The sequence below is a fragment of the Cetorhinus maximus genome, chromosome 2 (assembly GCF_964194155.1).
Source record: "Cetorhinus maximus chromosome 2, sCetMax3.hap1.1, whole genome shotgun sequence".
Taxonomy (NCBI): domain Eukaryota; kingdom Metazoa; phylum Chordata; class Chondrichthyes; order Lamniformes; family Cetorhinidae; genus Cetorhinus; species Cetorhinus maximus.
In genome coordinates this window covers 177,252,244-177,278,941 of record NC_135880.1, presented here as the reverse complement: position 1 = coordinate 177,278,941, position 26,698 = coordinate 177,252,244, and the positions used below count along the sequence as shown (strand labels likewise).

At 44.1% G+C, this 26,698-nt stretch overlaps 1 protein-coding gene across 1 annotated transcript in view; it reads right to left on the bottom strand.

Moving 5' to 3' along the window:
- Positions 1 to 1,840: 1,840 nt before the first annotated feature.
- svep1 (sushi, von Willebrand factor type A, EGF and pentraxin domain containing 1) overlaps positions 1,841 to 26,698 on the bottom strand; it is a 229,044-nt gene continuing 204,186 nt past the window's right edge. Inside the window, exons 45-48 of the mRNA XM_078529199.1 lie at positions 19,446 to 19,541; positions 7,573 to 7,668; positions 6,124 to 6,217; positions 1,841 to 2,536 (exon numbers count right to left, since the gene is read on the bottom strand). Of these exons, the coding sequence (XP_078385325.1) occupies positions 2,503 to 2,536; positions 6,124 to 6,217; positions 7,573 to 7,668; positions 19,446 to 19,541 (320 nt within the window). The 3' untranslated portion in view covers positions 1,841 to 2,502. The remainder of the gene's footprint in view (positions 2,537 to 6,123; positions 6,218 to 7,572; positions 7,669 to 19,445; positions 19,542 to 26,698) is intronic.

The following is a 26,698-nucleotide window of genomic DNA, read 5'->3' as shown; positions in this document are numbered from 1 at the left end:
GTTCGGTTCGGTTGCACATCTGCCCTAGGAGCGAAAATTTCTACCCAGTGTTTTTATTTTTCCCAAAGATTACTGGTAAAACTTAGTGCTATGAGAGATTATTATCAGGAAGGTAAAGTCCAAAGACATAGTGAAACAATGGGTATTTGCATTCAATGGGGAAAATATGTATAAAGGAGCAAAGGCTGTGTGTAAGGGAAGGAAGTCTAAGAGTCAACAAGTGTGAAATGCCTTCAGCCTGTATGTACCAAACTGCTGCCTTCAGGGACTGAAGTTAAGAGAACTCACTTTGAATTCAACTGTTCAGGGTATCATTTACTTTGCCTGGGTCTCTTAAAAAATGTGTCTTACTGTTGCCTTAACGAAAGGGTAACTGGGAGTTAAATTAATTAGGGGATTTAGAAGTTAACATAGTAGTAATTTGTAGATCTATGTATGTATTTAAAGTCATTTTTTCTATTAATAACTGTTAATCTAGTTTGTAAAAACTTATAAGACTTGGTGGTCTTATTACTACTGAATTCAAGGCATGCATCTTGAAATTTATACAAACTGCAAAACAAGTCGAAATAACTGCCACATGTTTCCCTTTGGGATTTGAACAACTCAACATTTACCATCGGCTGTGCCATAACACCTTGGTAGAGATAACAGGCCTACACTGTCCTGAGAGAGAGACCTTTTTTCTGTAACATTCAATATGTTTCTTAAGATTTTATGAGATTATTAGACGGTAATTTCTTACAATGGGGAGGCCAGAGTCCACAGGAGCAGGGTGTGTGGGGGGTGGCGTTGGCATTCCACATTAGCGTCTCTTGGGGTGCTCAATAGTGTCAGCCCACTTGCACCTTTGCCAACCCCCAGCCATTTTCCACCATGGTGCCAGCAAGTCAGCTGGACCAGACTACCCTGGCAGCACTCGAGGCATATTGCACCTTGAAGTCAGCAACCAGAAGCATCTCAAGGGTCCCAAGATGAGGAAGAACAGCGGAGCACCTGTAGGATTAGTAGATTTAGGAAACCTTCATTAAAGAAAAGGGGGGTGGGTTGATCACTTATGTGAGAAATGAATAGAAAGTAATGATTATGTTTACCATTAATCACCCATATCAGATTTTCCACATTAGTCCGCAATGTGTTTTGTAGTGTGTTTTGATTTTGGATTGTCAGTTTTTCATTGACGATTGCCCATCTCCTCCCCCAGCCCCTGCTTATCAGCTGCTGAAACCATCATTCAAGCTTTTGTTATCTCCAGACACAACGATCCTAGTGCTCTCCTGGTTCCCAATGTGCAAGTTTCAATACATTCAAAACTCTTGCTGCCTGTGTTCTAAGTAGCACCAAGTCCCATTTGCCCAACACCCCTGTGTTCACTGGCCTACATTGGCTACCAGTCCAGCAGCATCTCAAACTTAAAACTCTCATCTTTGTTTTCAAATCCCTTTGTGGCTTAAATCATCCCTAATACTGTAACCTCCTCTAACCCCACAACCCTCTGAAATGTCTGCGCTTCTCCGATCCTGACCTCTTGCATATTCCCGATATTAATTGCTCCACCATTAGCGGCCGTGCCTTCAGCTGACCAGGTCCTAAGCTCTGGAATTCCCTCCCTAAACCTCTACCTCTGGCTCCTTTTAGACACTCTTAAACCCTTACTGTTTGACCAAGCTTTTGGTTATCTGTCCTATAACACCTCCAGGATCAAATTTTAGTACAGAACTATTCCTGTGAAGAGTTTGGATCATTTTTGTTACTTTAAAAACACTATATAAATACAAGTTATTTTGGAAAGAATCTTGACAGTTGTGTTACAGGAGAAAGAATTTAAAAAAACACAATATAACCACAGGATATCCCTTTTATTGGTTTTATTTGTATAATCATGTGATGGATGAAAGAAGATATTCTCACATGACTTATTTCACTTACTGAATCCATATATACACATTTTGTAAAATTAAAATTGGCTACTTGCAATGTTGTCACTGTAGTTCCTTACAATCAAGTCAAACAGATGCAGCCTGGAACATTTTGATGGTGTGTTTTTAAGTGATCTTGGCTCTCATGCCATTTTGAAGCAACTTGAGACACAAACATTTTATTGACTATTGGTGAGTGCTACTTGCTGTTGCAAAAGCCAGATGGGGTAAAAACCTGGCTCTTAAAAAAAAAAATTACAAATCATGAATTAAAATTTTACAACTTCCACTTTCTAAAGTTAATCTATTTGACCTGTAGCTTAATCTATACTGTTGAGTGTGTAAAAATGCAAATTTATGATTCGTCAAAGATGCCCTTAAAACATTATACAGTATTTTTCTTAAAAATCATCTTGCATATGAAAAAATACAGCTTTGTTTTACAGAATTGTATCAAAATATATCAGGATTGCAAACAATACACAATGAAGTGCTGGTGTAGTTAAATGCCATTGTAGTGTCGCCTTTGCCAGCAATTCAGTTAAAGCAGATACTTGAGAGTCTTTGCAGGTCGTGACATTATTTAGGAGAGGGAGAAATAGGCAGACCTTCTCTTCCTGAAAGCAAAACAGAGCGAAGTGCTGTTTTAGTATATGATGCATTACATCTGATTGTACTGTGGTTGTCAGCTGTGGCCCAGAGGGGTTAGTGTTCTTGTTCCCCAAATCAGAAGGATTTGAAAGCCCCCTCTACTGAATTAAGCTGAGTACTCTGCTACCTTTTCAAGTATTTAAGTTAGTATTTCCGTGGATGCAATAATTTTCACAATGGTGTTGCATCATATTGGGTGGGACATAGAACATTCATTCCAGAGCTGTGTGTGTCATTATTGCTGCCTTTCAGATTTTCTCTATGGTATCTCCATAACTCCACAAGGCACATTCTCAAAAGTGCCCCACCCAAACCCACCCCCTACTAACGAGAGAAAAATTGGCAGCAGAAACAGCCACACGTTTTCAACAAAAATGTTTAAAGGAGGAAGTAGGTGGGTGGGAGCACATTCCATTTAAGATACTCGCCCTCATCTTATCAATCAACATTGTTAAGAACCACATCCGAATGGGTCGTTTTATTTTTAAAACTTGCTTCTAAAATAGCACTTAGGTCAGGTGATGAAACAAAGTTGTGTTGGGTGGATTGGTAGAAAGAACATTTCACCACAAACATCTAGAATAAAGCAGAACAACAAAGGTAAGCGAAGCAGGAAGTTCACTGCTGCATAGAATGGGCGAAAAGAAACAAAAGACGGGGAGAGCCATTCAAGCGTGAGGCATTCACATAACAGGGCGGCAATAGAAGCACCATAGAGAGCTGTAAAGTTACTACATTTGGAAGTCTTAAAGGGACCACATTCCTTTAATTTCCACTACTGAACCAATTGGCAACATCCAACAACAAGTGACGGTCAACACTGGTCAGCAGCATTAATCCGAGCCGCCTGCTCAGGCTCATTGTAGTCGGCACAATGATACATGAATATGGCAAAATCAGATCAGGTTTGTGGAAACGCAAGATTTCCTAAGCCTGTTATGTCCCCCTTTTTTCCTGGCCAATATTTATCCCTCTACCAACATCACTGTAACTTCACGTATGTTGTTGATTGTGAAATAAATGGCCAGATAAATTGCTGCTGTGTCAACTCTGGATGAGGTCATAGCGTTCTTGCCCCTGAGTTACAAGGTTGTGGGTCCAAACCCCACCCCAGAGGTTTGAATCCAAGAATTAGGCTGACATTCCAGGACAGTACTGCAGTGTTGGAGGTGTGTTTTGGATGGGGCATTAAACCAAGGCCCTGTCTGCCTCCACTGACTGTAAGAGATCACATAAGCATTATTTTGAAGAAGAACAGGGAATGTTCTCCCTGGTGGCCTGATCAATATGTAATCCTCAATCAACATCACAAAAACAGATTATCTGGTCATTATTACTTTGTTGCTTGTGGGAGCTCACAGGGCCCGGGGGAGGACTGTGCACAAGGTGCAAAATACCAGGGGTCCATGCCCTCAGGAGGGTGGCAGGGGGGTGGCAGAGGGCCCTGGGCGCCACTCACAGCTTTTGACTTTGCCTTTACTGGCAGGCCCACCCCCCCCTCCAATGAAGGAAAAACCAGTACAGCTTGGAAATGACTGTAACTGGTCTGAACTGGAATTCCATTTTGGAGGTGTACAGGACCAGTTCAGATTAGTACCAGCCATTTCCCAAGTTTTACTGGCCAGTACTCAACCTGTCTGTCGAGCTGCCCATGGGCATGGAGACAGGGCTGGGAGAGCTGCCCGCCTTCAGCGTGCTGCCTTCTGCCTGCCACGACCCCACAGTCCTGGAGAGCGTCTGCTGCACGGTGGTGGTGCAAGGGGTCAGCGCCCTGCTGGCTTTCCCCCAGAGCACCGGGGAGCTGCTGCAGCTCAAGTTCCTCTCATCCAACATCCAGATCCCGGCATCGTGGGCAAGCAATGCCCCCGGCAGTCGAAGGTAAGGCACCCAAAACTTTCAACCCTGGAAAGCAGATAACTTTCAAAAAGGGGAGAATTGGATAAATATCTGAATGGGAGCAGATGTTGCAGGAAAGAGCAAAAGAGAATGGGGTTTAATTGGATAACCCTTTCAAATAGCTAGAACAGGCTTGATGGGCTGAATGGCCTCCTGTGTTGTACCATTCTATGATCTATGACACAATGTGTAATGTCCACTATGCACTCCACTCCAGGACAAAGTGCCAGTGTTCAAAATCTGACTATACAGGAATGAGAACCTGAGTCCGTGTGGCCATTTGTTTGGGCAGGGTGAATTCTGGGTGATGTAGTCTGCCCTTGGCCGCTCTCTTGCTCTCCTGCACAGATGCCAGCCCACTGAAGGACTACAGGACCCAAAACGCATTGCAAAGGCACTGGACGGAAGCCAACATTGGAGGAACTTAACAAAACGTGTCAGGCCCAACAGTTCATGAGAGTGAGGTAAAACCAATCCATGATTGAGCATGTAGATCTTTAATTAAAGAAAATTGTTTTATGAATCTTGAAAAGAGAATAATTGAGGAGAAGGCTCTGGGACAGGGAGGGGTGATTGCAACTGAGGGGCCCAGAAACAGGAGAAGCACCAGGGCCCATGGTTTTACTCCCTGGCCCTGGGAGCTTCCTATGTGCAAATTGATTGCCACGTTTGCTATATTTGTAGCAGCGACTAAACAAGTATTCCATAGACTGTAAAGTGCTTTGGGACATCCTGAGGTTGTGAAAGTCGCTATACAAATGCAAGTCTTTCTTTCACATTGACTGCTCCATTTCCTACATTATGCATGGAGTGGTTGAGGCAATTAACATAGATACATTTAAGAGGAAGCTGGGTAAGAACATGAGGGAGATTAGAATAGAAGGATATGTTGATAGGGTGAGATAAAGGAGAATGGAAGGATGCTTGCGTGGAGCATAAAGACTGGCATAAACCATTTGGGCCGAATGGCCTGTTGTGAGCGGTAATGAGGGCTTTGGGAGTGAAGTCATCAGGGATGGGGGAGGGGAGTATGGAAGGAGCAGATTAAAAGTGAGGTCTTGGTGTTTGCTCAGCTTCATTTAGGACTGAGATGAGGAGACATTTCTTCATTCAAGGGGTTGTGAATCCTTTGAATTCTCTACCACAGAGAGCTGTGGCTGCTCAGTCATTGAGTATATTCAAAGTTGAGATAAGATTTTTGGACACTAAGAGAATTAAGCGATTTGAGGGTTGGGTGGGGCAATGGAGTGGAGGTAGAAGATGAGCCACAATATTGAATGGTGGAGCAGGCTCAAAGGCTGTGTAGCCAACTCCCGCTTCTATTTCTGATGTTCTTATGTTCCCCTGAAGAGCGGGTGAAGGTCAAAGCTAGAACTGCGACATTGAAAGAAAAGAAAGACTTGCATTTATATAGCACCTTTCACAACCTCAAGATGCCCATAACACTTTACAGTCAATGGAGTGCTTGCTTGAAGTGTACGGCATGGGGAGATGTGTAAGGGATGATGGAAAGAAGGATTTCATAACAAAAAGACACAATTTGACTTATTTGTAACAATTCGACATGCTACATTTATAACCTCATTCTCTAGCTGATTTTCAAATATTGCCTTTTAAACTAGGACAGGAATTATTAAAATTAAGAAAATGGACTCACCTTGAGCAGTCATTGCCACTCCAACTAGGTAGACAGTGACATCGATTAGGCCGAATGCATTTGCCACCATTTAAACATGGAGATTGACACACAGCTAATTAACAGAAAGAAATCATATCGGTTAAATTAGACCAACAAGTCACCTGACAGTTCACATATTTAGCTCTGTGTTCTTCGATACGTGATACACCCCTATTAAAACGCCCCAAATGAACAAACAACTTATGCTGCCTAATCTTTCAGTTTCCTAGCAATAAAGACACAAATAAGCCACTGTCTGACCCGTAAACAAAATAAAACAACTTGACATGGTTCAGAGTGATTCATTAGGTGGCTCGTTAAAGTTCACGCAAGGAGACCAAATTACTTTTGCACAGATGTTGTAGCCCAACGCTATGGAGAGTGATCATAAAGACTCCAACATTTCCTCCATCACATGTCTGACCAGGAATCTCTCCTGCTCTTACTGCCTGCCATTGGTGTGATTTGCAGGTTGCTGCACAACCTATTTGGCCACATTACAAATACACCTTCCTTGTGCCATCAAAGTCCTGGGGTGGGACTTGAACACAGAGCTTCTGGCTCAGAAGGTAGGAACACTATCCACTGTGCCACAAGACCTCCTAGATTTAAGGGAGGACTTCAAAATCACAAAGCGTTTGAGGATAATCAGGAGAAATTATTTTCATTGGCAGGAAGGCCAGTAACCAGAGGGCACAGATCTACTTCCATTGGCAAAAGAGCCAAGGGGAAGATGAGGAGGAATATTTTAATGCAGTGAGCTGTTGTGCTCTGGAATGGGCACTTTTGAAATGGTGGTGGGAGCAGATTCAATGATAACTTTCAAATGGGAATTTTATTTATTCTTTTATGGGATGTGCATGCCGCTGGCAAAGTCAGCATTTGTTGCCGATCCCTAACTGGTCTCAAACTTAGTGGCTTGCTCGGCCTTTTCAGAGGATAGTTAAGAATTAGCCACATTACTGTGGATCTTGAGTCACACGTAGGCCAGACCAGACAATTAAGATTGGCAGATCTCCTTCTTTAAAGGACATTAGTTAACCAAATGGATTTTTACAACGTTGGTTTCATGGTCACCAATATTAGCTTTCAATTCCATATTTTATTAATTGAGTTTAACTTCCATCAACTCCTATGATGGGATTTGAACCCAAGGTATTAACTTGGGCCTCTGGAGCACTAGTCCAGTGACATTACTACCACGTCACCATCTCCCCTTAATTAACTAAGGACTTGAAAAGGGACAAACGTGTAGGGTTATGGGGAAAGAGTGGGTCGGGTGGCAGGAGTAATGGAAATGGGATGAAATGGGTAGCTCTGATGAAGGACTGTCATGGGCAGGATGGGCTGAATGGCCTCCCCCTGTGCTGTACGATTCATTTCAGAAACCCGTGCACTGTGACACATTGGAACCGGAAGCAGCCTTACCACTCTGGCAACGTGAACCAGTCCAACCTGATGGGCAATCACACTTGTACGGTGCTAAACAGAGGCCTCCATTCAAGCACGGTAGGATGCAGCTTGCTGTGGCAAAGGGAATAAAGACACATTTTACACAAAGAACACAAAATATGGCCACAATATTGCCCGTGTTTTGCCGTTAAACTTGGCAGTTTCATTATTTCAGGCATTCACTAACGGCCTGGCAAATAGGCAGGTGGAGAGTTCATGGTAAGTGCTAATGGAATATTTTCAGATTCACAACACTGCTTCCAGGACTCAACGCTAAAGAAATGCTATACTAATGCCGTCTGCCTTGGAAATGACTTGAATATATTAGCAAATTTACTCTAGTTCTTTGATGCTGTTTTCCATAGCTTACCTGGAATGCACAGAACCCACTGACTCATGAACAAACCATGCAAAATGAAAACTGCAAAACTGGCAGGCTGGAAAGGACTGGCTGGTTCATCAGGTCTGCCCCACATACCCACAACAGCTGGAGTAATCGTGACTAAATACTTCCACCCCTCCTGCTTACAAGACAAAAAATGGCAAGAAAACGTAGCGTTGAACGAAGAAAGAATTTAATTTAATCATGTCTTTCACAACCTCAGGACAGCAAAGTACTTTTTTGAGTCACAGGCAGCAACATTTTCCAGCCAGGACACTGGCAGGCATGGTCATGGATGGACTGGGAAAATTTGGAAAGCATTAACTTTTAACGGCGCTCCAGATTTTCTTGTCCCACCCGCAATGATGCCCACTGCTGGCGGGGCTGATAGATCCCAGCCATAGAGTCATGGAACCATTACGGCACAGGAGGAGTCCATTCGGCCCATCAAGTCCGTGTCAGCGCTCTCTCTGTAGAACAATCCAGCCAGTCCTATTCCTCCATTCCACTGCAAATTCAGTCACTATTTTAATGTAGAAAACATGGCAGCCAATTTGCGCACAGCAAGCTCCCACTAACATCAATGTGATGGTGACTAAATAATCAACTTTGAGGCATTGTTGGCTGTGGGATAAATATTGGCCCCCAGGAGACCGGGGAGAACTCCCCTGCTCTTCCTCATTTAACGGCTGTATGATGCTTTGCGTCCAGCTGAGGGTCTTGGTTTAACAAAACAAAAACAAAAATACCTGGAAAAACTCAGCAGGTCTGACAGCATCTGCGGAGAGGAAACTCAGTTAACATTTCGAGTCCGTATGACTCTTCAACAGAACAGAAGGCTCTGTTGAAGAGTCATACGGACTCGAAACGTTAACTGAGTTTCCTCTCCGCAGATGCTGTCAGACCTGCTGAGTTTTTCCAGGTATTTTTGTTTTTGTTTTGGATTTCCAGCATCTGCAGTTTTTTGCTTTTACCTTGGTTTAACATGTCATTGGAAAGATAGCAACTCCCTTACAACCCTTTCCAGCATATCAAAGGCCCCACTTTTCTGGGTCTGCAAGACAGGCTCCCTCTGTCAAGCAGGAATGTTGCTGGAAGACCCACTTTGCCTCCATAACTGATCCCCTCAGCCTTGGAGAATGGACCTGAGCTGCATAGGGTTGGGGAGCAAGCCTGCTGATCATTTCGCTAATATAGGATACAATGCTATTCAATTCCACGATGAGGTGAAACGATGGAACTTTGTCATTGTAATACATACATACAGGCTTTTACTCTCTTTCCTGTCTCAATAACTTATTGGAAATGGACAATGGATTCTCCACTACATATCGGAGCTGTTTAAACACATTTAATAGGACTGAAATTGGGTAACCTAACTATTTAAATCAAAGAATCATGCTGGCAATGAAATTAGGCAACCTTGCTTAAGGGCTGACAAAAGAAAATTTCGCAAATGGCCAGAGTGCTTCAGTCAGCTTGCAGTTCCACATGCCAAATGACAGTAAAATCACTGCAGGTTTTTGATAGCAGAAATTGTTCCTGGTGCTTTCAAATTATTATTTGTTTTGACAGCAATAAATTCCCAGCCCATAATTTTGATGCTCTCAGATTCGCCCCAGGAGAAAACAGGCAGGACCTGGCATGCATTGAGTTCACAATTCGTCTATCCAAATCCCTGCATGGCCTCGCCCCTCCCTTTCGCTGCAACCATCTTCAGATCTATAATCTTTCAGGATCTTTGTTGTTTCCACAGTTCTGGACTCCTGAGCTTCCCCTATTTTCACCATTCTACCATTGGCAACCATAACTGCCTGGGCCCTATGCTCTGAAATTCACTCCCTAAACCTTGCCACCTCTCTCTCTCCCCCTCCCCTCCTTTAAGATGCTCCTTAAAACTGTCTTGTTGACCAAGGGCACCTGCCCTAATATCCCTTTTCATCTGACAGTGACCTTGTTGGGCACTTTGGGATGTTTTACAACAGTAAAGGCACTATATAAATGCATATTGTTGTTGTACATGGTACTCTATCCTTTTCCACTGGGTGATGAATGAATGTATAATAGAGTTCCAGGCGGACCCAAGTGTTGTCAGTAATATAGGGGCTTGGAGAACATTAATTTAAACATTTTATTTTTTATCAGAAACTGTATTGGGCACTATCAGTGACATTCAGACAAAACTACTTATATCATTCATATTGAGGTCTGCATTAGAGTTTATCTCAAAGTTGTTTTTTAAAGGTTACACAGGGCTCTCTCTTACTAGCTTCTTGGCCGGTTTCCTGTCACCTGTGATTCAGTTAGAACTCTTACCTCTGATTCAGATGGTTGTGGGTTCAAGTCGAGAGACTTAGGAAAATAATCTCGATGACATCCCAGTGCAGTACTGAGTGAGTGCTGCGCTGTCGGTCATGCTGTCTTTTAGCTGAGTTAAGCTGAGGCCGAGTTAAGTTGAGGCCGAGTTAAGCTGAGGCCCAATGGGCTTTCTCAGGTGGATGTAAAAGATCCCCTGGCATTATTTCGGAGAAGGGCAGGAAGGTTCCCTGGTGTCCTGGGTGATATTTATCCCTCAACCAACATCACTTAAAAACAGGTTACCTGGTCATGATCACATTTGCTGTTTGTGGGAGTTTGCTGTGCAAAAATTGGCTCCTGCATTTCCTATATTACAACAGTGACTACACTTCAAAGGTAAGTGGCTTTAAGGTGCTTTGGGACATCCTGAAGTTATGAAAGACATTATATAAATGCAAGTATTTTTTTGACTTTGTGTGGTTGTGTAAAACTGACAATATTGTTTCAGAATTGCTGAAAAAAGAGACATGTCGAAGCTTTTTGTCTCACACTCATCAGGACACTTCACAAGAATACTAATATAAAGGGAAAACAGCAATTTATACTGTATGAGAAGAGAGTGCTGATTGGTTGGCACCATCACGGGTGCATTCAGTCAGTCACCATCACTGGTGCATTCTCCATGGCAACTGGCAACACCTCTACCAATCAGAGTCCACTTGCCAACCAATCAGCAGTGGTGGTGGGAGGTAGTGTTCTGCAAAATAATGTGAGTGTTCTGACTGAGCAGGGCCTGCAGCAGCCTAGGGCACTTGGATCTCATCATTTTGGCTAAAACTGTGTTTGAAGCGATACAAGCGTTAATGGAACCTCTAGCCTTTTATGCTGGGGCTCAAGGAGATGCATAAAACTGTGAAAGACAAGTCCCAGCCTATGCTACAACTGGTTTTTCAATGCTCTGCTGGGTTACTGTTTTATAGGCTGCGTAAATCAAATTCTACTTCTATTTTCGTAGACATTCTGGAGAACCATATTCTACAATTCCATCTTTTCAATTCCATTGTAAAGATGAAATGTTAGAATGAGTGTCATTGATAAACATCAGTCCAGGGATAGATAGACTCTCCAGCGATAAACCGGCATATCCATCTCACTGACATCTGTAAGTAAATACCTGTCTTCTCAAAAGAAAACTAAAACACTCCTTACACGCAATACTTTTACGTTGAGAATTATATAACTTTAGAGGGTTTCCCAATTACGAATCAATTTGAGAAGAGGTCCTTCAAATGTAAGTGTTTCAGAGCCACTGGATGAAACAATGAATTTCAATTATTTAATGCATATACATCTTTATTACATGGGGATTGTTAGCTCAGTTGACTAAATGGCTAGTGTGTGCTTCAGAATAACAGCAATAGTGCAGGTCTGATTCCCATTCAAGCTGAGGTAGACTTAAGGACCTACCTCCTCGTCCTGTCCCTGAGTGGAAGGCAATGGCAAAGCACCACTGACAAAAACAGCTCAGGGTGAAGCATCAACAGACAATGAGCTAAGGACTTGCCTTTGGGCAGAATGTGCATAGAATAGATACAAATCCTCTGATTATGGGGAGTGGCATATGACTCAACTTACATCAATGATGTGTGTCAAATCCCTGCACGTGCACTTATGTGGAAAGTTTAAACTTCTGATTGCTGGTTTTACTGGAAGGGTTATCATTGTTGAGGGCGTGGTGGTGTGATGAGCATTTTCGTGTGTGAGGGAGGGGGTGAACAATGTTGGGGGTTGAGGGAGGGGTTTGAGCATTGTCATGGGGTGAGGGGCGTTAGCAGTCAGTGGGGTGACGCTGTGCAGTGTCAGGGGTAATAAATCCACTTAAAACAGTATAAGTCAATGAACTGAAGGCATATCTTCAGGGGCATGTCTTCAGTTCATTATGAAAAAAGGGGGCATGGTTGCACTGGAATTTACTCACTACTTGGCTGCCTGATTTTGTTCGTCCCTGCATCCCCGCCTGAACTGGCACTGGAAGATGCAAAAGCTCCAGCATAAAATGGTAAGTGGGCAGATTAAATTGCAGTCAGCGTCGGATGCTCCCTCTCTAACACTGACTGGAAGATCTCTGTATTATAATGTCTAAAATGCATTTCTTGTTTAGCCTTTTTAATTTTTATTTCCGTTCTTTCTTTATCTCATTTTCTGTGCTCCCTCTTTCATTTCCCCATTTCTCACTTCTTTCTTACTTCCTTGCTCCTTTTTCAGTTATTTTCTAGCCACACACCTCACTCACTCGCCTCATCTTCTCTGTTTCCTTACATTTCCACCTCCCTCTCGGCCACCACCGTGACACAATGTCAGCCACACAAATGTATAATTTGACCTATGTTTCCATTTGCTACAGTATAAGATCTGTAATAAGTAAAATGCAACAAAGAATAGAGTGTAACTCTTTGGGACTACAATATATGTTACACTGTAACATATTCTGATGTTGCTGCACTGTCCCTTTCAAATCAATATAGCAGGAACAAACAACCACTTTGGGAGTTTAAGTTTTACACACAGATCTCTGGAGGCTAATTACAGCAACAAAACAATGGATAGCTCCATGCTCACATCTCACAGGTCAGTTTCAATCTGAATAAAGTATCTTTGCAATCCAAACTCTAAACTGTATCCTATTATTTGGGAATCTTCTGGTTATGAGAAATAGTCGTTTGGTAGTACAGAACTTGAGTATTGCTGAAAAAAGAGACATGCCAAAGCTTTTCGTCTTACACTCATCAGGACGCTTCGCAAGAGTACCAATATAAGGGGGAAAACAACAATTTATACTGTATGTGAAGAGAGTGCTGATTGGTTGGCAAGTGGACTGTCAGTCACCATCACTGGCGCATTCTCCATGGTGATGCATCTACCAATCAGAGTCCACTTACCAACCAATTAACACTCTCTTCACATAGAGTATAAATTGTTGTTTTCCCTTTATATTGGTATTCTTGCAAAGTTCCCTGACGACTGCAAGATGAAAATCTTTGACATGTCTCTTTTTTTCAGCAATACACAGTATGAGAAATTACTAAAGCACAGATAACTACGTGTAGGTGGCCCAGTGGATTGCACTCTTGCCTCTGAATCAGGAGGTTGTGGGTTCAAGTCGAAAAGTGCTTCCTAAGCTCTTTCCCACTCTGACCCCATTTTGAGGCTTGGAAATTGCTGTGACCCAAGAGTGGGGGGTGGGATAGAGATGCGAGAGCAGGAAGGGGAGTGGAGAGCTGAGAGAGCAGGTGGAGGCTGTTTAAACTGAAGGGTGTTTAAAGAGGCCTCACCTTTTCACTGGTTTTTTTTGGAACAGGATTAAAGATCGGTCAGTGAGATGGCCACCATTAAAAAAATGCAAGGATTTATAAGTGCCTTGCAGCTGTTAACACTCGGCCGGGGCTCGATGGCAGACTTTGCTGCCTCGGCGCTTGCAACCCCAAAATTTTGTCTTGCGATCTCAGTTAGGGTTGCGACCACAGCTTTGGAAGCCCCACTCCAGGTTGATTCTTCCAGTGCCACTGCTGAGGAAGATATAGTTGCTTATATGCGGTGTTAAATTGAGGCCCTCAGGTGGATATAACGATCCCATGACACTATCTTGAAGGTGAGCAGGGGAGCTCTCCCTGGGATCCTGGCCAATCTTTGTCCCTTAATGAAAACAAATTATCCGGTCATTATCACATTGCGGTTTGAGGGGCTTTGCTATTTGCAAATTGACTGCCATATTTCCTACCTGTCTACACTTCAAAAGTGATTGTGCAGTGCTTTGGGACATCCTGTGGCTGTGAGAAAGATGCTATATAAATCCAAGCTCTTTCCCTTTCCTTCAAAGCTGATTGCTGAATGGGGAATTTCGCTATGTGACAAATCAACTGCACATTCCAGATTTTCGAAAGAGAAAGTGGAAAGTGACCAAACAAGCTCAAGAACTTTAATCTATGTGAGGACAAGTGATGCAGAAAACTAAGCCGCGTGCACATTAAACAGATTTTCCTAAATAAAATGGAAAAACTCAGCATGTCTGGCAGCATCTGTGGAGAGAGAAACAGAGTTAACGTTTTGAGAGCTCTGAAGAAGAGTCACATGGACGCAAAATGTTAACTCTATTTCTCTCTCCACAGATGCTGCCAGACCTGCTGAGTGTTCCCAGCAGATTTTCCTCAGTTATTTTGATTTAAATAAGGCTGTGTTTGATGCCAATGCCGTGCATGGACAACTGTAAGCTTATGGGAACCCCAGTTTAGTGGCCACCATCTGTATAGGAGACAATGTGCAGCAGGACACATGCATGGCTGCCATCATTATAGGGGACAATGAGCGGCAGGGCTAATTCGCAGTCATATAGGTTATTCTTTCTGTATTCACTTCCACTGCGAGGAAGCCCCTAACACAGTCAGGTCTTTGCTGGTACTGTGTCTCCTAAAGATGACATCATTGGTATCTGTGCATGCGCAGAGGGGTACGGGCGGACATCTTGTATGGCCATCTTGCCGGGGGAGACAGTAGCCAGGATTTTCCCCTCGGCGATTTGGGGCCGGGGCCTGCACGCCGAGAGGAAAATGATGCGGGATGACGTTGGGAGGAACCCCCGACGTCGTCCCAGTCCCTTTAAATTTTTAGGAAGGCGGGCGGACACGAAATCAGCTGTTCACCCGCCGACCTGTAAATGGCCAATTGAGGCCGTTGACAGGCTAATTAAGATAATTAAAGACCTGCCCGTCCAAGCTTAAGGCTGGCGGGAAGGCCAGGAGCCCCAGCGGGCTGCAGGTTATTCATGAAACTTCATCCACTGGCGGGATGAAGTTTCATGTCCGTTTTTTAAAAATTTAATAAACTTTATGTGCTTCTTATTAACATGTCCCATCTTGTGTGACATTGTCCCATGAGGGGGACATGTTAATAATTTTAATATTCCTCTATTTTTTGACTTTTCTTACCTGTCAGTAAACTCCCTGAGACAGCACTTTGCCTCAGGGAGCAGAGCGCTCTTTGGAAATATCTAATCCTATCAGCATATCCTTCTGGTCACAGAATGGTTACAGCACAGAAGGAGGCCATTTGGCCCATTGTGTCTGCACCGGCTCTCCGAAGAGCAATGTGTCATTCTCCCGCCTTCTCCCAATAACTCTGCACATTCTTCTTTTTCAGATAATAATCCAATTCCCTCTTGAATGCCTCGATTGAATCTGCCTTCACCACACTCTCAATGCATTCCAGATCCTAACCACTCGCTGTGTGAAAAAGTTTCTCCTCATGTCTCCATTGCTTCTTTTGCCAATTACCTTAAATTCTGTGCCCTCTTGTTCTCGATAAAGGACCTATGTCTGAAAACAGTGATCCAATCTCTGGCTAACTTTGCATCAGTCACCCCCCCACCCCTTAAATGCATTTATACTATTCACCCCAACCATTCCCTGTGGTAGCGAGCTCCGCATTCTCACTACTCTCTGGGTAAGAAGTTGCCCCTGAATTCCCTATTTGATTTCCTGCCGGCTATCTTGTATTGGTGGCCTGTAGTTTTGGACAACTCCCACAAGTGGAAACATCTCTACGTTCACCCTTTCAAAATCTTTCATTATGTTGAAGACCTCCATCAGGTAATCTCTCAGCCTTCTGTTTTCTAGAGAAAAGAACCCCAGCCTGTTCAGTCTTTCCTGATGGTTATAACCTCTCAGTTCTGGTATCATGTTTGTAAATGTATTTTGCACCTTCTCCAGTGCTTCTATCCCCTGGTTTTCTCTAGCCTATGCGCCAGTGCTCATCATTTATTTGCATGTTCCTCCCTTCACTGATATCCTCTAATTGCTCAGTAGTATCCCACAGACATAGAGGGAGGAAGAGGAGGAGCTGCTGAGAGATACCCGACAGGTCAAGCTGTCCAGGAGATGCCCTACACCCTCCCACCAGTGCCCTACTTCTTGGGTAAAGTCAGAAAGTTGCGGGTTCAAGTCCCACTCCAGAGACTTGAGCACACAATCTAGGGTGATACTCCCAGCATAGTAGTGAATATTAGAACCATAGGAAAATAAATGTGTTGGAGGTGCCTTCCCTCATTTGAGATGCTAAACTGAAGCTTTGACTACCGTCTCACGGTGGGTGTAAAAAGAATCCACAGACTCTATTCTGAAGAAAAGGAGAGTTTTCCCTGGCATCCTGGTCCAACACTTATCCCTGAATCAACGGTTGCAAAAGGATTATCATAGTGTGGTTTGTGGGATCTTGCTGTGTGCACATTGGTTGCCTTGTTTCCCACATTACATCAACTACCACACATTAAAGAGAGCTTCACTGGCTGTAGAACGCTGCAGGGTGACCCGAGTTCAGGAAAAGGTGCTATATAAATGCAAATCCTTTTTTTTTGAATGTTGCGAAGAGGATGATATTGCACCCACGGGGCCTCCTCTTCCCAAATGAGATCACTCTCAGAGGCTTCTGATGGCAGTACCAAGAGATACACTACATGCCCCAATGTAGAGTCCCAAGCTCTCAGTCGATCTAACTGGGAAATACAAAATAACACATCAACTGCAAGTACTGGAAAACAGAAAGTGCTGGAAGCACACAATGCAAAGAGTAAAGGAGACTAATTGTTGTTTCAGGCAAATGACGTGTAACCTCTACTCAGAATATTAACCTGTCTTTCCAGTTTACAGGTACTGAAGGCAACTCTGGTGTACATTCTGCATTTTACTTCATTGGCTTGTTCAGCTGCTGACTCATTCCTCATGTGACTACCCATCTCCAATATAGCACCTGTAATCACATATACCAATGTCTTGCTGGTCCCTGGACAGTGAATTAACCACTTGACCCATCAAGAAAGGTGATGTGATTGTTGGTGGTTGTTGGTCCATTCTGGTGAGCAACGGGTTGGGCCTCAGGAAAGGCTGAGGCTGAAGGTTAAGTGTTCAATAGCTGATACCTAAACTCGTTTTGAATGGGTGCCACATCCTGATGCTGGCATAGTGGTAATGCCATTCAGCTAGTAATCCAGAGGCCCAGGCTAATGTTCTGGAGGCATGGGTTCAAATCCCACTAAGGCAGCTGGTGGAATTTAAATTCAATCAATAATAGTTACAGTCATGGTGACCATGCCAACTATCATCAATTGCTGTAAAACACTAATCTGCTTTAGGGAAGGAACTGATCAAGCTAACCCTCCATGTTTGCATTGGAGTCTCTAGGACTTGAAGGTTCAAATCCAGCTGTGAGAGAGACCCAGGAGATACATTACTGGCACCTTCAATAAAATTGTACTTTTATTTCATCCTTTTTGAACGCTTCCATTTATTAGTGAGGAAAATTTATTTGATGTGGGATGGTTGTTTGACCGACAGCTAACACTTAATCATCTAATTGGGTAATAGAAAGCCTGCTTGCTTTCCAATTGGCTGTGGCAAGGCGTGACACCTAGAGGATGGACCAATGGCAAGATTGTAGGGGTGGAGAAGATGCAGCTGAGAGGTTATGTGGTGAAGCCTCCAGGAATGCATCCTGTTAGAGTTGGCAACCTGGTTGCTAATCCTGTGCCCAGACTTGAAAGGATGGGATTCTAACATACAAAAAGAAGGATGGGAAATATGTATACTGTGTATCTGTCAGCTTGCCTTCACGTATTTGCCTTATGTTGCATCTGGGAAGTGTTATACAGATCCAGAGGCTGGTTTCCAACTCTGGTTGGGCATATTCCTGGAAATCTTATCACCTCACGCCTCTAACTGCCTTGCCCAGTCTAAACCGTCTTTTCTCTCCCTTCTCCAATGGTTTTATAACCAATAGACAAAAGCTATGAAAGAAATTGGAAAATATTTTTCAATGTCCTCTAAGGTGCTTATCCGGGGTGTTTTGCTCACAACAGTGTCCAGGAACTAAATTCACAAGTCCCTAAGAATCCCAGGACAAAACTGAAGGGATAGCAACATAACCCAGTCTGTTTCTGAAGCTGGTTGTTAGCTGTAGTGCTGTGCACCAGCTTACAGTGTTCCAGAAAATGTAAACTGCCAATGAATTGACGACTCTTTCCTCGTGTGACTATCAATATTTCCAGGGTAATTGTGGCCTCACAGCTCTGCAGCTTCCTCAATTGAGAATTAACTGCTTGACTGCTGGGATCAATTTGTAATTAGCAAATTGGACAAAAGGGCTGAACTCCCGAGGTGCGGTGAGAGTGACTGCCCTTAACATCAAGGCTGCATTTGACTGAGTGTGGCATCAAGGAGCCCTAGCAAAGCTGGAGTCAATGGGAATCAGGGGATCACTGGTTTTAGTCACACCTAGCACAAAGGAAGATGGTATGGTTGTTGGAGGTCAGTCACCTCAGCTCCAGGACATTACTGCAAGATTTCTTCAGTGTAGAGTCCTACGCCCGACCATCTTCAGTTGCTTCATCAATGACCTTCCTCCCAACACAAGGTCAGAGTGGGGATGATTGCACAATGTTCAGCACCATTCGTGACTCCTCTGCTACTGAAGCAGTCCATGTCCAAATGCAGCAAGACCTGGACAATATCCAGGCTTGGACTGGCAAGTGGCAAGTAACATTTGCGCCACACAAGTGTCAGGCAATGACCATATCCAACAAGAGAGAATCAAACCATTGCCCCTTGATGTTCAATGGCATTACCCATCACTGAATCCTCCACTATCAACATCCTGGGCGTTACCATTGACCAGAAACTGAACTGGACTGCCATATAAATACTGTGGCTGCAAGAGCAGGTCAGAGGCTAGGAATCATATGACAAGTAACTCACCTCCTGACTTCCCAAAGCCTGTTCACCATCTACAAGGCACAGATCAGCAGTGTGATGGAATACTCTCCACTTGCCTGGATGAGTGCAGCTCCAACAACACTCAGGAAGCTCGACACCACCCAGGACAAAGCAGCCCACTTGATTAGCACCCCATCCACAAACATTCACTCCCTCCACCACCGACGCACAGTGGCAGCAGTGTGTACCATCTACAAGATGCACTGCAGCAACCCGCCAAGTCTCCCCTGACAGCACCTTCCAAACCCACGACCTCTACCATCCAGAAGGATGTTAGCTGAAGTGGTTGACTCTGTACCAGGTGGAGTAGTATCGCTGCAGCTGGCGGAGTGACTCAATCCTGTAATACTCACGTGTTTCACAGAGACGCCCCATCCATCCTTCAGGACAAGTGCACGTGTCGGGTCTTTCACAGGTGCCACCATTTTGACAAGGAAACCGACAGACAGCTAGTGGAGTGGAAACAAGCAGTAAACGGTTAGTGTGAAGCGTTTTATAAAATGAAATGTAGGACTGACTCCAGATAAATCCTGTTCTACTATTCTGTACCATGCTGAAAATGTTGGCACAATAGGAATTGAGTGGACGGAATAAATATAGTGGGTGAGGAAATACTGAGAGGTTTATCACTTTTGAAAGTGGGTAAGCCGCCAGGACGAGATGAAATGTATCCCAAGTTGCTATGAGAAGCAAGGGAGGAAATAACAGAGGCTCCGACCATCCATTATGTTGCAATCCTGTCTGGCTACAAGTCTGGTGCTGGAGGACTACTATCGTTGTACTATTGTTTAAAAAGGGATATGCTGCATTATTATAGGCCAGTCTGCCTAATCTCGGTGGTGGGCAAATTATTGGAAAACAATTCTGAAGGGTAGTGGTATTATCGCTGGACAAGTAATCTAGAAGCCCAGGGTAAGGCTCTGGGGACCGGAGTTCGAATCCTGCCATGGCAGATAGCGGAATTTGAATTCAATAAAAATCTGGAATTAAAAGTCTAATAATGACCATGATTGTTGTAAGAACCCATCTGGTTCACTAATATCCTTTAGGGAAGGAAATCTGCCATCCTTACCTGGTCTGGCCTACATGTGACTCCAGACACACAGCAATGTTATTGACTCTTACATGCCCTCTGAAATGGCCGAGCAAGCCACTGAGTTGCATCAAACCAATACAAAGTCACAAAAAAAGGAATGAAACCAGACGGACCACCCGGCATCGACCTAGGCACCGGAAATGACAACGGCAGTTGCAGCCCTGTCGACCCTGCAAAGTCCTCCTTATTAACATCTGGGGGCTAATGCCAAAATTGGGAGAGTTGTCTCACAGACTAGTCAAGGAACAGCATGACCTAGTCATCCTCACAGAATCATACCTTACAGATAATGTCCCAGACACCACCATCACCATCCCTGGGTATGTCCTGTCCCACCAGCAGGACAGATCCAGTAGAGGTGGCAGCACAGTGGTATACAGTCAGGAGGGAGTTGCCCTGGGAATCCTCAACATCAAATCTGGATCCCATGAAGCCTCATGGCATCAGGTCAAACATGGACAAGGAAACCTCCTGCTGATTACCACCTACTGGCCTCCCTCAGTTGATGAATCAGTGCACCCCCATGTTGAACATCACTTGGAGGAAGCACTGAGAGTGGCAAGGGCGCAAGGGCGCAGAATGTACTCTGGTTGGGGGACTTCAATGTCCATCACCAAGAGTGGCTCGGTAACACCATGACTGACTGAGCTGGCCAAGCCCTGAATGAGATAGCGGCTAGACTGGGTTTGCAGTAGGTGGTGAGGGAACCAACAAGAGGGAAAAACATACTGGACCTCATCCTCACCTACCTGCCTGCCGCAGATGCATCTGTCCATGACAGTATTGGTAGGAATGACCACCACACAGTCATTGTGGAGATGAAGTCCTGCCTTCACATTGAAGATACCCTCCATCGTGTTGTGTGGGACTACCACTGTGCTAAATGGGATAGATTTCGAACAGATCTAGCAACTCAAGACTGGGCATCCATGTGGCGCTATGGGTCATCAGCAGCAGCAGAATTGGAATCAAACACAATCTGTAACCTCATGGTCTGGCATATCCCCCACTCTACCATTACCATCAAGCCAGGGGATAAACACTGATTCAATAAAGAGTGCAGGAGGGCATGCTAGGAGCAGCATCAGGCATACCTAAAAATGAGGTGTCAACTTGGTGAAGCTATAACACAGGACTACTTGCAAGCCAAACAGCATAAGCAACAAGTGATAGAAAGAGCTAAGCGATCCCACAACCAACAAATCAGATCTAAGCTCTGCAGTCCTGCCATATCCAGTTGTGAATGGTGGTGGACAATTAAACAACTCACTGGAGGAGGAGGCTCCACAAATATCCCTATACTCAACGATGGGGGAGCCCAGCACATCAGTGAAAAAGATAAGGCTGAAGGATTTGCTACAATCTTCAGCCAGAAGTGCCAGGTGATTCATCTCAGCCTCCTCCAGAGGTCCTCAGCATAAAAAATGCCAGTCTTCGGCCAATTCGATTCACTCCATGTGATATCAAGCAACAGTTGAAGGCATTGGATACTTAAAGGCTATGGGCCCTGACAATATTCTGGCAATAGTACTGAAGACTTGTGCTCCAGAACTTGCTGCGCCCCTAGCCAAGCTGTTCCAGTACAGCTATTAAACTGGCATCTACCTGGCTACATGGAAAATTACCCAGGTATGTCCTGTACACAAAAAGCAGGACAAATCCAACCCGGCCAATTACCGCCCCATTCAGTCTACTCTCCATCATCAGTAAAGTAATGGAAGGGGTCGTCAACAGTGCTATCAGGCGGCACTTGTTTAGCAATAACCTGCTCGCTGATGCCTAGTTTGTGTTCCACCAGGGCCACTCAGCTCCTGTCCTCATTACAGCTTTGGTTCAAACATGGACAAAAGAGCTGAATTCCTGAGGTGAGGTGAGAGTGACTGCGCTTGACATCAAGGCAGCATTTGACCGAGTGTGGCATCAAGGAGCCTTAGCAAAACTGGAGTCAATGGGAAAACTCTCCACTGGTTGCAGTCATACCTAGCACAAAGAAAGGTGGTTGTGGTTGTTGGAGGTCAGTCATCTCAGCTCCAGGACATCACTGCAGCAGTTCCCCAGGACAGTGTCTTCAGCCGAATCACCTTCAGCTGCTTCATCAATGACTTTCCTTCCATCATAAGGTCAGATTGGGGATGTTTGCTGATGATTGCACAATGTTCAGCACCATTCGCGACTCCTCAGATACTGAAGTGGTCTATGCCCAAATGCAGCAAGACCTGGACAATATCCAGGCTTGGGCTGACAAGTGGCAAGTAACGGTCACACCACAGAAATGTCAGGCAAAGATCATCTCCAACAAAAGAGAATCTAGCCATCGCCCCTTGACATTACCATCACTGAATTCCCCACTATCAATACTATTGACCCGAAACTGAACTGGACTAGCCATATAAATACTGTGGTTACAAGAGCAGGTCAGAGGCTAGGAATCCTGCAGCGAGTAATTCACCTCCTGACTCCCCAAAGCCTGTCTGGCATCTATAAGGCACAAGTCAGGAGTGTGATGGAATACTCTCCACTTGCCTGGATAAGTGCAGCTCCAACAACGCTGAAGAAGCTCGACACCATCCAGGACACAGCAGCCTTCTTGATTGGCACCACATCCACAAACATCCACTCCCTCCACCACTGACAAACAGTGGCAGCAGTGTGTACCATCCACAAGATTACACTGCAGGAACTCACCAAGGCTCCTTAGGCAGCTCTTTCAAAACCCATGACCACTACCACCTAGAAGGACAAGGGCGGCAGATAGATGGGAACACCACCACCTGGAAGTTCCTCTTCAAGTCACTCACTATCCTGACTTGGAAATATATCGCCGTTCCTTCACTGTCACGGAGTCAAAATCCTGGAACTCCCTTCCTAACAGCACTGTGGGTGTACCTACACCACAAGGACTGCAGCGGTTCAAGAAGGCAGCTCACCACCACTTTCTCAAGGGCAATTAGGGATGGGCAATAAATGCTGGCCCAGCCAGCGAAGCCCACATCCCGGTGAATGAATAATTAAAAAAAAGCATAAATTGTCATTTAAAAAGGCACCAAGGACGATCAACATGGATGTATTAAGGGAACGAAGTAACTTGATTGAGCTGTTCAAAGTTGTAAAGGGAAGGTTGATGAGGGGAATGTGTTTGATGTACTCTTTTTTTTTATTCTTTCATGGGATATAGCACTGCTGGCAAGGCCTGCATTTTTTGCCCATCCCTAATTGCCCTTGAACGGAGTGACTTGCCACACTATTTCAGAGGGTGGTTAAGAGCCAGCCATTTGGGTGTGTGTTTGGAGTCACATGTTGGCCAGACCAGGTAAAGATGGCATATTTCCCTCCCTAAAGGGCATTAGTGAACCAGATGGATTTTTGTGACAACAATTTCCTGGTCACCATTAATGAGAGTGGTTTTCAATTCCAGTGTGATTTGAATCCGTGTCCCCAGAGCATTAGCCTGGGAGCCTAGTGATGTTATGACTATACCACCATTTCTCCCTACATAGATAAGGCTTTTGACAAGGTCCCACATGACAGACTGGTGAGAAAAGTAAGAGCCAACAGAATCCAATGGCAAGTGGCAAGTTGGATCCAAAATTGGTGACAGGAAGCAACAGGTAATGATTGATGGGTGTTTTTGTGATTGGAAGGCTGTTTCCAGTGTGGTTCTGTAGGCCTCAATACCAGGGCCCTTACTTTTCATGTATATATCAATGATTTAAAATTAATTTTAGGGGCCATGATTAAGAAGTTTGCAGACAATACAAAAATTGGCTATGTGGTTGATAGAGAGGAAGAAAGTTGTAGACTGCAGGATGATATCAATGAATTGGTCAGGTTGGCGGAAAAGTAGCAAATGGAATTCAATCCGGAGGAGTATGAGGTAATGCACTAGGGAGGAGAAACAAGACAAAGTAGTACACAATAAATGGTATAATTGTGAGAAGTATAGAGGAACAGAGGGACCTTGAAGTGCATGTCCATAGATCCCTGAAGGTAACAGGATAGGTAAACAAGGTGGTTGACAAGGTGGTTAAGAAGGCACATGGATACTTTCCTTTATTAGCTAAGGTACAGAATATAAGAGCAGGGTTCTGCTTGAACTGTATAGCTCGAGTGATGTCCACAGTTCCGGTTACCATACTTCAGGAAGGATGTGATTGCACTAGAGAGGGCACAGAGGAGATTTATGAAGAACGGAAATGTTTTCCTATGAAGAAAGATTGAATAGACTGGGGTTGTTTTCTTTCAAATTGATTGAGGGGAGATTTAAAATTATGAGGGGGCTAGATAGAGTGGATAAGAAGGACCTGATCCCATTAGCAGAGAGGTCAATAACCAGGGGCCATAGATTTAAAATAATTGGTGAAAGGATTAGAGGGGAGTTGAGGAGTAATTTTTTCACTCAAAGTGGTGAGGGTCTGGAACTCATTGTCTGAAAGGGTGAGAGAGGCAAAAAACCTCATAACATTTAAAAAATACTTGGATATGCACTTGAAGTGCCGTAACCTGCAAAGCTAAAGACCAAGAGCTGGAAGATGGAATTCCTCTTTAATTGGCAGGCACAGACACAACAGGCTGAATGGCCTCAATCTGTGCCATAAATCAATCAATGATTCTATGTAGTGTCTATATGGCACCAGATTCAGGGGATTATTGTTCAATAGTTAAGAATGTGACTCTAATGATGTTAAACAATCCATCTTTCAAATAAAATTTTAATAATACAGAACTTGAGTATTGCGGAGACAAGAGACTTGTTGTCAAAGCTTTTCATCTTGCACTCATCAGGACAATTTGCAAGAATACCAAATGTAAAGGGAACAATTATTTCGTATCCTTGCAAGTTGTTCCCGATGAGTGTAAGACGAAAAGCTTTGACAACAAATGTCTCATTTTTTTTCAGTAATACATAAGATGTTAAACTAAATTCAGATTCCAGGAGATGCTGTCTGCCTTCCCACCAGGACAGGCACTGTTTGAATTGATATTAGCTGTGCCTAAGTGGGTAGTGCTCTTATCTCTGTGTTGGAAGGCCCTGGGTTCAAGCCCCACTCCTGACACTTGTGCTTATGATCCAGCCTAATGCTCCTAGTGCCTGTATAGTGGGAGTACTGCTCTGTTGGAGGTGCTGCCTCTGTCACATGAAGTGTTAAACCAAGGTCTTATCTGTCCTCTCAGGTAGGTGTAAAAGATCCCATGGCAATGCCCGGGGGCAATATCTACCCCTCAATCAACATCGCAAAGTCAGATTCACTGGTCATTTCACCTGACTTTAGTTGAGGAATAAAGGATTCAGGCTTAACAAAGATCCCTCTGCTTCCATTCTCAGCAGGGTGAGAGAGACAGGAAACTCTTGATTCCGTCATGGTGTTGGGTGAACATGCTTCCACTGTTTCTGAGGTAAAATAAAACTGAAGCAACTTCCTTGTTAGAACTCAGGTTTTTTTTAATTTTTAACTTCCACAGCCTATAAACTAAAACAATGGTGAGTAGCAATGTGCCAGTTGTTTTGTATTTCCCCCTCACTTACCAGTCTCTTGTAATCTCAGTTTAAATTTCCATTGCAGCACCTAAGCAACAAAGCTTCCAGAGCAACAATACCATTGCATTTATATAGCACCTTTTAATGTGGTATAACAACACAAGAAGGTGCTTCACAAGAGCGAATATCAAGCAAAATTTGTCACCAAGTCATGTAAGGAGATATTAGGGCAGGTAACCAAAGGCTTGGTCACAGAAATAGCATTGAAGGAGTGCTTTAAAAGTGGAGACTTGAACACATAGTCCAGGCTAACACCCCCTGTGTACTCGCCAAGAGTATGAGCTGGCCTGTTTTGCAATGATAAAATATTTATTGATTTACGATAGATGTTGGCATGTAAAAGTCGACATTAGCCTTGAAAAACTCCTCCAAAAGTGTGATGAACTGCCAGAGTGGGGGTGTGGGAGGTCGCCATTTTCAAACATCATCAGCATCCGACAAAAAGAGTAGGCATGTCTTAAACCCCCGTGCATTTTCACGACACAACCCATACCACCTGCTTGATTCATTTGCACCTAGTTATGAGGTGCTGAGAAGTAAAACATGCATTTGTGGGGTGAAAAACGGAGGCTGACTACGAATGTGAGTATAGCATGTCATGGCTTTAGAGACGGGGGTTTGGGGGGGGGGGTGGCGGGTGGGGGGCGGTGGGATGTCACCTTGCACATTGATCTTATGCGATGCCATGACTTTTGGGGCTGGAAAAATGGGGTCTTCTTATGCGCTGGGTTGACTTATATGCCGTGATTTACGGTATTTTAAACATGAATAAAGATGAGTGATTGGCAAGATTTGGATCAATTGTGAAGTCTCCTGTGATGGAAGAGCCTGCAGACACTGGAAATCAAACCATCCAGCAAGGCCGCTAGTACCGGTGGGTGACTGCGGCATTCATGGAAGTGTTATTCCAGATGAGGCAGTGCCTTTAGGGGAGTAGGGGTAAAAAAGTGAGAGAGAGAGAAAAAAAATGAGTA